Source organism: Narcine bancroftii, chromosome 6 (assembly GCF_036971445.1).
Source record: "Narcine bancroftii isolate sNarBan1 chromosome 6, sNarBan1.hap1, whole genome shotgun sequence".
Lineage (NCBI taxonomy): Eukaryota > Metazoa > Chordata > Chondrichthyes > Torpediniformes > Narcinidae > Narcine > Narcine bancroftii.
This window is the reverse complement of record NC_091474.1, coordinates 27376219-27388089: the sequence shown is the minus strand read 5'-3', so window position 1 is coordinate 27388089 and position 11871 is coordinate 27376219. Positions and strand designations below refer to the sequence as shown.

General features: G+C 46.9%; 1 protein-coding gene across 1 annotated transcript; it reads left to right on the top strand.

The window, feature by feature from the left end:
• Window positions 1–212: 212 nt before the first annotated feature.
• Window positions 213–11370, top strand: LOC138737468 (syntaphilin-like). The gene is made up of 4 exons (XM_069888181.1): window positions 213–253; window positions 6584–6793; window positions 9219–9368; window positions 10344–11370. Exons 1-4 carry the CDS (start codon window positions 213–215, stop codon window positions 11305–11307), a joined length of 1365 nt encoding a protein of 454 aa, XP_069744282.1. The 3' UTR covers window positions 11308–11370.
• The last annotated feature ends 501 nt before the right edge of the window (window positions 11371–11871 follow it).

Here is an 11871-nt window from a genome sequence, read left to right as displayed (position 1 = left end):
CTGCAAAATACACAGTTGCCTAGAAATTCATGAGATGGTGGGACACAGCAAGGATGCACATGTGAGATGCTCAAAGGAGTGGGGCGATTCAAGGCAAGAGATTGGTGATGAAGGCATGTCCAGAGCTGGGAAACCTAGGCTGAGTGGTTCTGCTATTCAATTTGGACCTTCTGCTTTTTTCAGGTTGCCTGTGGTTCCCAACAGTGACGTCCATGTCAGGATCAGGAAGCAGACGACCAACTGCATCACGGAGGTAGGCGTATGTGAATATGGATTGAATGAGTTTCCAGTATGGCGGACAGTCCGAGGCTGATCTGATGGAGATGATGCAGGGGGTTGACAGGACAGATGTGGAGACAAAATGTTCCCTTGTGGGAGGAGCCAGATGGCACCTTGGCACAGCAGGTAGTCGCTGCCTCACAGGTCCAAAGACCCACGTTCAATCCTGACCTCAGGCGCAGTCCGTGTGGAGTTTTCACGTTCCTCCTGTGACAGCATGGGTTTCCCCTGAGTACCCTGGCTTCCTTCCATTTCCCAAAGATGTGCAGGTCGGTGGGAAAATTGGCCACTAGGTTATCCCATGAGTTGGGCTGTTAGCATGACAGTATCACAGCGCTAGTGACCCGGGTTTGAATCCCGTGCTGTCGGTAAGGAGTTTATATTTTCCCCCCGCATCACTGTGAATTTTCCACAAGTGCTCCAGTTCCCTCTCATCATTCAAAATGCATGGAGCTTGTAGATTTGGGCACAATTTTAAGTAAAATTTGGACAGGTATGTGGATGGGAGAGGTATGGAGGTCTATGGACTCGATGCAGGCCAGTGGGTCTAGGCAGAAAATAGTTTGACACAGAATAGAAGAGCTGAAGGACCTGTGTCTGTGCTGTAATGTTCTATGGGTGTAATTCGTTTAAGTGGCCAAAAGCAGATTCTACTTTGCGGTAAATAATCAATTAAACTAAAATAACCAAGTAGAAGTGAGGGGTTGCATTTGGGGGAAATGAAAAGTGGGATTAATGTCAGATTGGTGGAACTGGGTGGTTGATGGTCAGTGGGACTCCATGCAGCCACAGAGAAGAGATCCTGAAATCTTGAACAGACAAGAAACAGGAAGAACTCAGTGGACGGGGCAGCACTTGTGGGCAGATTCCCCAGCTGAAATGTTGACTTTCCAGTTCCACCCATGGATGCTACCTGACCGTCTGAGTTCCTCTAGCATCTCGTGGTATGCTCGGTGCAGTTGCTGCTAGCTCCTCAGTCCACTTCACATCGGATCCTATCCTTTGGAAAATCCAGAAGAACCAATGTAGGTTAGAGACCTTCAAATTACTTCCTGGGGGCTGGGGGGGAAATTATGAATAGGCAATAATTTCACCTCACCAGATCCCAGAAATGAATATCATGAACCAATGGGTCTGTGCTGTGAGCCTCTGAGCCAAAACTCAGTCAGGAATAAAAATTCAGGAGGAAGTTTTATACCAGAGAATTATAGGAATAAGGAACCAGCTGCTCTGGGGACCATGATATGAATAGTACAGATGTAGTTAAGGCCCCAGTCCACATACTCCTACCCCATAAGGTCCCACACCCTTGTTTGTATTAAGATAAAGATTGAGATCGGTGCTGCTTCATGGTAGCTTGGAGTCTCCTGGATTAAGGAACTCACCTCATCTGTTGTGTGACTCTAGTAGCTCAGTTATAATCACAGCTTGAGTGACCCTAGTTCATTCCTGGCCTCGGGCACTGTCTGTTGAGTTTGCACATTCCCCCTGTGACTGTGTAGGTTTCTCCTGTGTGTGCCCCAAAGAGTGCTGGTTGTCAGATTAATTGGACACTGTGAATTGCCCTCGGTATACTTTATGTGAGAGGGGAGTTAATGGCTTGTGAGAGAAGATAGGTGAGAAGTAAGTGGTCTGGGGTTGACAACCTCCAAGAAAACATGGAAAAGAATGTTGAATGGTGCCCAGATTTCACCAGACTGTTGATTTTCATATTTAGTATTGCATTTTAAATGATCATGGAATTTTCTTTGAGCATTCTTTAGGGCAACACACTCCAGATCACAACTGTGGAGTGTTTACAAATTGCCAATTTAGCACGTAGTTTGACACTGAGTCATAAAGATCACGTATATGGGCCCCACAGCCCACCTCATCCACACTGGCTGAGAGTTGCCTGATTAGGCCCATATCTCTTTCCTCCTGGAGAAACATGGAACAGTACAGAACAGGAACCGGCCCTTTGGCCAGCACATCAATGCTGTCCGTGATGCTAATATGATGTATTTCATAATCCCTCTATTCATATCTCATAATTCCTGTTTCTATGGCTCTTGCATGTTACTATTGTATCTGCTTCCAACACCTCCCCTGGCAGGGTGTTTCAAGCATCTACACCCTATGTGTAGAAAAATACTTAAATCTTCTTTAAACATTCCCCTGCTTGTCTTAAACCCACGCTTTCTAGTATTTTGGCCTTTCCATTCTTGGAAAAAGACTGTCCATTTACCCTTTCTATTCCCCTCATAATTTTGTAAACTTCTGTCAAGCTGCCCTCTCAGTCTCTGGTGCTCCAGGGAAATCAATCACAGTTTGTCCAAGGTCTCCCAAAATATAAAACTAGGAAGTAAAAGTTTTTAGAATTATATAAAGCAGAAAATGGTGGCTAATTAATTAATTGGATGATGCGTTCATGACTGAGGCCTTGAAGGACTATTTTGTGTTGCTCTTCATGGTGTCTAGATGCTAATGAGGTATTGGGAGTGCAGGAGGTAAATCCACAGACACTCAGTGACTCTGAAGGAACTTCCTTTTGCTTCTCTTTCTCTTGCACTGTAAGGGGCACCAGGTGATATTAATGCGACTCGTTGTCTGCCTTACCGCAGTCAGAAGGGATTTTCGTGTAATATTACATGTTCTGCACTATTACATAACAATAAAGGAATCTTCAATCTAGGTATGATGGGAGGTGAGGACCTCAGTATAACTCCTATCAATAAAGAGGCAGTGCTGAGCAATCTAGTGGATCTAAAAGTAGATACATCCCCTGGTCTTGATGGAAAAGCATTTGTGATCATTTGTGGGTCCTGGCAGTCTGGAAGTCAGCAAATCTCACACCATTGTTTAAAAATTATATTTGCAGAAGGCAGATAATTAGAGGTCAGTCGGTTAGTCTGGAAAATGGCTGAAGCTCTCATTAAGGAAGAAATAGCAAGATAGCTATATAGAAATCATTCCATCAGGCAGATGCAGCATGGATTCAGGAAAGGCAGGTCATGTTTGACAAACTTGATGGAGTTCATTGAGGGTATAACAAGTGCAGTGGATAGAGAGGAACAGCTGGGTCTTGAGTACTTCGATTTCCAGAAGCTGTTTAATAGATGCCATATAATAAACATCCATAAGTTAAGGATACATGGGGCTTGGGGTTAAGATATTCATTAAATTCCCTCCTTTGTTCTTGAATGAACCTGTCCTTTCCCTAGCTGCCTTCTTGCTCCTAATATATGTTAAAAAAAAAATGCCTTGGGATTCTCCTTCTGCTTCCTCTGGCACCTCATTCCACACACCCACCACTCTCTATGACAGTCTTGCCCCACAGATCCCATTTAAATCTTTCCCCTTTCATCTGTGCCCTCTACATTTAGATTTTCCCTCTCTGGGAGAAATCAACTCTACCCACACTTTTCATAATTGTATTAATTTCTGTAAGGTCACCCCTCAGCCTCCAATGCTCCAGTGAGTGAGAATAACCCCAGCATCTTTATAACAACCCTCCATTCTAGGCAACAAACTGGTGAATCTCTTCCACACTATATGATCAAGTATTCCAATTTATTTAATGCTGCTTCACATTTGTATTGTCAGTAGATCGCAACCTGTCCACAGTACGTTTGGACAGCCTAGTTCCTCAGAGGAAGGTGAGGTAGAGTGTTGGGGTGCAGGATTTCTCCTCTTGACTGCTTCATACCGATGCCTCCTGGGAAATGTACTATCAACTTTGTCTCATGTCTTGATCAACAGCTCATGTAATTGTGGGTGTCAGAGACCTAAACAGATTGAACGAGGTCAGTTCTACAATCTCTGTCCTTGAGTTGAGAGGAGGTCTAGCTGAAACATAATACTGTAGCTAAAGCTTCATGTTTATTCATTCAAGGGACTTAGGCTTCACAGGCTGAGCCAGCATTTAATTTCCCCTGAGTTGTGGTAGGAAGCTGCCTTCTTGAACCATTGCAGTCCACGTCAGGATGGGCACAGAGAGGCACTTTCATCTGGCCAGGGAGTCGAGAGCAAGGGGTGACTCTTTCAAAGTAGAAGGCTTCCATTCAGGACAGACATTTTACATCTGGGGAGGGTTGAATCTTTGGAATTCTCGACCGAAAAAAGGATTGGCAGTCCAGTCACTCAAATAGATCATGGTAGTTTTGAATATTAGGGGATTAGGGCAGGAAAGTTAGTGAAGTTAGTGAACCACAATCTGATTAACAACAGAACTGGCAAAGGGGGTCAAATGGCATCCTCCTGATTTTTATCTTCTCTGTACAAAATTAACCTCTTTGTTGCCACTAGATCAGTAATTCAGTAAACAAGAGGTTGTGAGAAACCAATTGCAGAATTTTCAAGATTCTTTAATTGTCATGTAATAGTACAGAACATGAAATTTCCTTCTGCATACTGTAAGGCGGACAAAGAGTTGCCATTACTGCTGCCCAGCAACCCTTACAGTACGAGAGAAAGAGAAGAAAAAGAAAGTCCCTTCAATCACTGAGAGTCCATGGATTTGCCTCCAGTGCTCCTCCATCAGCAACCCAAGCTCCAGATCCAAACCTCCAACATGATCTGGAAGCCTTCAGCACCCGAGACCCTTCAGGAGCCCTTCTTGGCCTTAGCACCCTCTTGAATCCCGGTTCTGATACCTGGTCGCAATGAGCCAGTCAGAAACATTCAATTCGTTCAAATTTATGATTTAATATAAAATCATGTCCTTCCTCTGTACATCAGTGAAAATAATGGACATCAGTAAGGACACATAATGCATGGTGCCATGGGGCATGAGGCCTGACATGTCAAGGTACATCTTTATTGTTGCCATCAGTCTGCTTTTGTGATTGTTCTGTTATCTCCAAAGCACCAATAGTTATTAGCTTCAGTCCAGCAACACTAAAATCAGTGTCCTATTACTTTGAGAGGCAATCTGAAGCAAATGCCTGCAGAGTGATCTCATCAGTCATTTAAAGGGTTGGGAGCAAGCGATGGTGGGCTGGAGACCTTTGGGCTGTTCAGGGTGAAGTGTTAAAGAAGGATTACGCTTTCTAATAGCTTCACTAGGTAAAGGTTGAACTTGTTCTCTTCACTCATCCAAAATAATCCAGCTTAGTTTTGAATAAAATGCAAAACTGTTGGTGAGCTTTGAATCGGCTTCTGAATAAGGCCATCTATGGAATGGCCAATGAAGTTTAACTTGGACAAGCGTGAGGGGTTGCATTTTGGTGGGTTAAACCAGAGCAGAACTTGCACAGTGAATGGGAGGGCCCTGAAGAGTGTGGTTGAACAAAAGAGACTTGGAGGGGTGGGGGGGAGAATCTAGTTCCACAGAAGTAATGACACTGGTAGGCAAGGTGGTGAAGGTGTTTGATGTGCTTGTCTTTAGCAGTCAGGCACAGAGTACAGGAGCAGGGGTGTCATGTTTCAGCTGTACAGGACCTTGGTGAGACTACATATGGAGTATTGTGTTCTGTTTTGGTCATCCAGCTGTACGAAAGATGAAAAAGGTGAAGAAAAAAATCAAGCAATTTGTTGCAAAATTGGGAGTCTTAAATTATAAGAAAGGGTTGGACAAGCTGGGATGTATTTCCTTCACTCATAGAGGCTTAGAGGGACCTTATAGAAGTTTATTAAATCACAGAGGGCATAGATAAGGTAAACAGTCATATCCTTTTTCCCAGATGAGTAAATCCAAAACTAGAGGATGTAGATTTAAGGTTAGAGGGAAAAGATTTGAAAGGGAACTGAGGCGTATCCTCTTCACACAGAGGGTGGTGGATATTCAACCTTCAAAAGATTTTTTTATTGGGCACATAGATATGGAGGGTTTAGCTTAAAACTCACATTCCACCTTAAGTATTCCCTATGCCATTAGTGCTCTGTGATTGGTAAGGGATTACTTAAAGTGGTATGTGAGTGGAAAGGGAAGGTTAAAACCATTGCTCTAGACCCAACTGTTACTGAAATATTTCACTTGAGAAAAATTGTCATTGGCCCATTTCTTTTGGAGTTATTAAACCGTCCACTCAACAAGTCAGTTAGATACAATTAAACAGTGGTTTCCAAACCTTTTTCTTTTCAGTTGCATACCACCTTAAGTAATCCCTTACTAATCACAGAGCACTTATAGCGTAGGGAACATTTAAGGTGGAATGTGAGGTTTTTTAAAAAAGGTTGCCCATCCCTGGTTTAGAGGGATATGGACCAAGTACAGATAAATGGGTCTAATTTGGTGAGCATGGACAAGTTGGCTAAGTGGCCTGTTGCTGTGCTTTAGAACTCTGTGCCTCTATTCTGATGGTCTTCTCTCCCCTGTGTCCAGTCGGGGCTTCCATGGAAGAAGTGGTTTCTCCTCCCTGTTTAAGTCAGCTTTGACCCCAACATCAGCACAGCATGAGACGCAACCCCTGCTCCGGCCATCCAGACGAACGTCCCCACCAGTCGGGTTACGAGACAGCTGTGCCACGTCTTCCCTCAGCAGCAGCAGCAACTCTGGATCCTACAAGGGAAGTGACAGCAGCCCCACACCCAGGTAAAGGGGAGACCCCAGTCGAGGCAGGGCTCCTGGCAACAGTTCAACTGCTCTCTGCAGCAGGACCTGAATGAATGACATGCAAATTGTCATATACAGAAGTAGTGTTCAGATGCATTGAACATCTGTCGTATAATACATAACCACACAAAAAAGTGAAAAAAGTAAAATATATATTTACATAGTGATAAAGGCTGCTTTGTCAACTAGGCAGATAGATTCAAGCTCCTGTACCTTCTGCCTGAAGGGAATAGCTAGAAGAGAGCATGACCAGGGAGATGGGGGTCCGTTGCAATGTTGGCTGAAATTTGCCTCGTGCAGATGTCTCCAATAGCCAGGAGATGGATGTCTGTGATGGACTTGGATCAGAGCCACTGCAGTCTGTGCAGACTCTGACAGTGAGAGCATCACCGTTGGCTCTCGATTTAGATTGGATTTGAGCCTTATTGGAGAACCCTAACTTAAAGCCGAGATCAACCATTCTTGACCTGTTTTCAGCTATGCCCCACCCCCCAACCCAGGGCTCTGCTCAAAGTTTATTGGCCCCTTCCCTGCAGTCATGTTTTGGTTTCTTCCATACGTCTCTACGACCAATGACATTAAAAAAAACGTGAGGTCAAAATAAAACAAAGCTTTTATTTAAATGTGCTGTGGCCCCCAGGGGGGCTGTAGGGCCCTCATTAAGAATGGCTGGCTCGAGGCTGATGCTCCACTAAGGAAGTGATGCACCTCAATCAAGCTCGTTCTGCAGTATTGGACGGCAGTGTAGTACCATGCATTCTTTAACAAGAACAGGGTAAATCCCCATTAGGTTCTGTTCAATATTTCTCCGTCAACCAACCTTTCTGAGAAACAAATGATCTGGCCATTGCCATGTCATCATTTGTGGAATCTTGCTGTCCACAGATTAGCTTTCACATTTGCAATGCAGCAGTATTTTTGTGGCTGGGACATTCTTTGGTATATTGGCACAATTAGTAGAGCTGCTGCTTCACAGCTCCTGAGACCTCGTTTTGATCCTGACCTCGGGCATTGTCTGTGTGAAGTTTGCACATTTTCCTTGTAACCAGGTGGGATTCCCCTGGGTGCTCTAGTTTCCTTCCATGATCTAAAGACGTGCAGGTCAGTTGTCCTACCTAAATTGTCCCTAATGAGCAGGTGAAGGATGGAATCTAGGGGGAGGTAGGGGCATGTGAAAAAGAGGAAAGGGACAACTTTGTGAGGGAACAGGATTGATGTATGAGCCTCAAAGGGCTGAAATGACCAACAGGAACGTTCAGTTCCTCGGTATTCATAATGAGGTAGTAAACTGGATTTGACATTGGCTTCAAGGTAGACCACACCAGTCCCCACCAGTCCTGACCAATGCGCTGGTTGAGAGCCTTCTGTACAGCAACCCCTCCCCTCCCCACCCCCCCAACCGTGCTCAGCCCAACCTAGGGCACAGATTAGTCAGGGGTGGGAGCTGACAGAGAGATGGCCAGTCCGGGAGGGTCGACGGATGGCTGGCGGGGTGGGAGGGCGGAGGCGAAGGGGCAAGGGCAATAGAAAGCCGGGGAGGTTGGGGGGTAAGTGGACAGTGGGGGGCTAGAAGCGAGAAGTTTGCTTAAAGGGGCAGAGATCAATTGACCTGCACCCAAATCCAGAAAATTCCAAACAATGGCAGGTGTCCGGTCCCGATGATCCTGGATAAAATGTTTGGCACCTGTATAAGCCATTGGTGAGGCCAAATTTGGAGTATTGTGTGCAGTTTTGGTCACCTAACTACAGGAAAGATATTAATAGAATTGCAAGACTGTAAAGAAGATTTAGTTGGACGTTGCTGGGACTTGAACTGAGTTACAAGGAAAAGTTAAACAGGTTAGGACTTTATTCCCTGGATCTTAAAAGAATAAGGGGAGATTTGATAGAGATGTACAAAATTATGTGGGGGATAGACAGAGTAAATGTAGGTAGGCTTTTCCAAATGAAGGTAGGTGAGATACAAACCAGAGTGCATGGGTTAAGAGTGAAAGGGGAAAAGTTTAGGGGGAACACAAGGGGGAACTTATTCACACAGAGAGTGGTGGAAGTGTGAAACAGCTGCCAGCTAAAGTGATGAATGCAGAGCTCAATTTTAACATTTTAAGAAAAATTTGGACAGGTACATGGATGGGATGGGTATGGAAGGCTATGGACTGTTGGTAAGTTTTGGGACTTCGCAAAATAATAGTTCATCCACTGTTCTCGTGGCTGTAGGTGCTCTGTGATTAGTAAGGGATTACTTAAGGGGGTATGTGAGTGGGGGAAAAAGGTTGAGAACCACTGAGCTAGAAGGGCCTGTTTTCTGCCATGTTCTCTGGTTCTGTGCACAAATAAATAGAAAATTCTGAGAAAGTGAAGCAGTCTCCCTCTCAAGGCGTTTGGTTCTGATCTCCCTCTACAGACGCTCCAGTAAATATTCCTCCTGCAGTGATAACCATGGCATCAAACCTCCAACTCCGGAACAGTACCTGACCCCCCTGCAGCAGAAGGAAGTCTGCATCCGACACCTGAGGGCAAAGCTGAAGGAGACGGAAGAGAAGCTGGATGAGAGGTACGGATGAGGAGGGGTGTAGCCTGGGGCTGTTGTGGAGAAGAAGGAGGGCCTAGGACTGCCCGTTTGCCAGCCTGGCATACCTCAACTCTGCATAATGTGGGACCTGTTCAGTGAAGTGACCCATTCCACACTGACAAGATAAGATCTTATACACAGACTGACTGGGTCCACCTCATTCGATGCCAAACCTGGGGCCAACTCCTGGTCACCTGTCCAAAGATCTTTTCTCTGCCACTGAATTGGATTCTTGCTTGAAAATGGCTTGTGAAGCACTCTTGGTATATCAGCATGACTTATAAATGTTCGGTGTTGCTATCCCTAGTGCAGAAACTAGGGTGATGAGGACATGATTTGGGAAGGTTGTTTCCCATGGTGGGAGAATATATGATGAGGGTATAACTTCAGGATTGAAGGGTGCCTGCTTAGAACAGAGATGCAGAGGAATTTCTTTAGCCAGAGGGTGGTACAGATGGTTGGGGAGGCCAGGTCATTGGGTGTATTTAAGGCAGAGATTGACAGGTTCTTGATTAGCCAGGGCATCAGAGGTTATGGGGTGAAGATTGGGCAATGGAGCAGAGTGGGAAAATGGATCAACTCGTGATTAAATGGTTGGACAGACTCAGTGGGCTGAATGACCTATTTCTGGTCCTCTGTCTATGGATGTGACCCAGCTTTGGGGTGAAAAGGGATAAATATTTCAGTGGAGAAATTCAATGATTTCCTGTGGGGCAGAAGCCAGTTGCGGCAGAAGATGACCCAAGCATTGAAGCCAAGCACTTCCTCACCTAAGTATTTGTAGAATTGAGCAGTGGCAGCCACCTTACAAGAATAAGGAACGCTGAGGGTTGGTTGCTAGACATTTGGTAGATGGTTGGGGATGTGAAGTGGAGGTTATGCAACAGATGGGTTGTGATCTGGAGGGCTGAGGGGTTGGAGACGGCTGACTGACAGGGTATGCTGTGGGTTTGACAGGGCGAGCGAGGTGGAGGACCTGAAACTGCAGCTGTCCAGGATGCAGGAGGACTGGATTGAGGAGGAATGTCACCGTGTGGAAGCTCAACTGTCGCTGAAGGAGGCCAGGAAGGAGATTAAGCAACTGAAGCAGGTGATTGAGACAGTCAAGAACAACCTGGTTGAGAAGGACAAGGGCATCCAGAAATACTTCATAGACATCAACATCCAGAACAAGAAGTTGGAGACCTTGCTGCACAGTATGGAGTTAGCTCAGGATGGGACCTCTCGGTCCACCTCTAGCTCCCCGGCCAAGCTGACCCGCAGCTCCACCTACACCAAGCTGAGCGAGCATGTGGGAGACTTCCAGGGCACTGAAGGATCTCTCGTGGCCCACCACAGTTCCCTTGCTTCTGGGATGGACCGAGCAATTGAGGGGCCCAGCTTCACTGTGAGGCCCAAACTGCTGCTGGACCGTGAGCCTGTTCCTGCGAGCCAGCAGGTCAGTCTTCAGGACCAGAGCATCCAGACTGACTGCTTTCCCCGCGATCTGGACTTGGAAGAGATGGCTGAGAGGGTGCTGAGGTCCAGAGCTTGCAGTCCGAGCAGCCTTGTGTCAGAAGCAGCGACCCGGAGAGGCCTCCCCGACCAACAGACAGACTCAAGCCCCTGTGGGTTCCTGGATATGAGGCTGATCAATAACCAATCGGCCACTGGTGTGCTGCCCGAGATGCCAGGATGGGGCACGGAGGAGGGAGCGGGTAACCGGCGGACCCACTGGAGCCGCTACTATATTGTGGACCTGCTGGCTGTAACTGTGCCTGCTTTCCCCACCCTGCTGTGGCTGTTTGCCACCCACCGAGGGAGCACCCAACCTCTCTACAACATTGGGGTATTGCTGCGCAGTTGCTGCGTCGTGGCCCTGCATTCTTTGCGCCAGTTGAGCACCAGTGAACCTCCTCACTCTCCCCACTTCCCCTCCTAGCCCCTAGCACCACCTCCTTCCCTGCTCTTTATCCCCAACCTCTGCGCCTCTCCCTTCTTCATAATGGACCATATGCTCACCATTCCCTCTCCCCTTCCCCATGCCCTTTCTCATACCCTGCCCCCTCCCTGTGCCCTTCCTCATTCCCTGCTCCATTACCCGTGCCCTTCCTCATTCCCTGTCCTCACTCTCCCCACTTCCCCTCCTAGCCCCTAGCACCACCTCCTTCCCTGCTCTTTATCCACAACCTCTGCGCCTCTCCCTTCTTCATAATGGACCATCTGCTCACCATTCCCTCTGCCCTTCCCCATGCCCTTTCTCATTCCCTGCCCCCACCCCGTGCCCTTCCTCATTCCCTGCTCCATTACCCTTGCCCTTCCTCATTCCCTGCCCCCTCCCCATTCCCCGACCCGACTGCTGTGCTCTTCCCCCTCCCCTTTCCCCCCTTCCCTGCTCCCTCCCCTTTCCCATTCCCTTCCTTCTCCCTGCCTCAGCTCCCACTCTCCCACCCCTTCCATTCCCATCCCCACTTCAACCCCAGCATTCTCCACCCCCATCCACTAC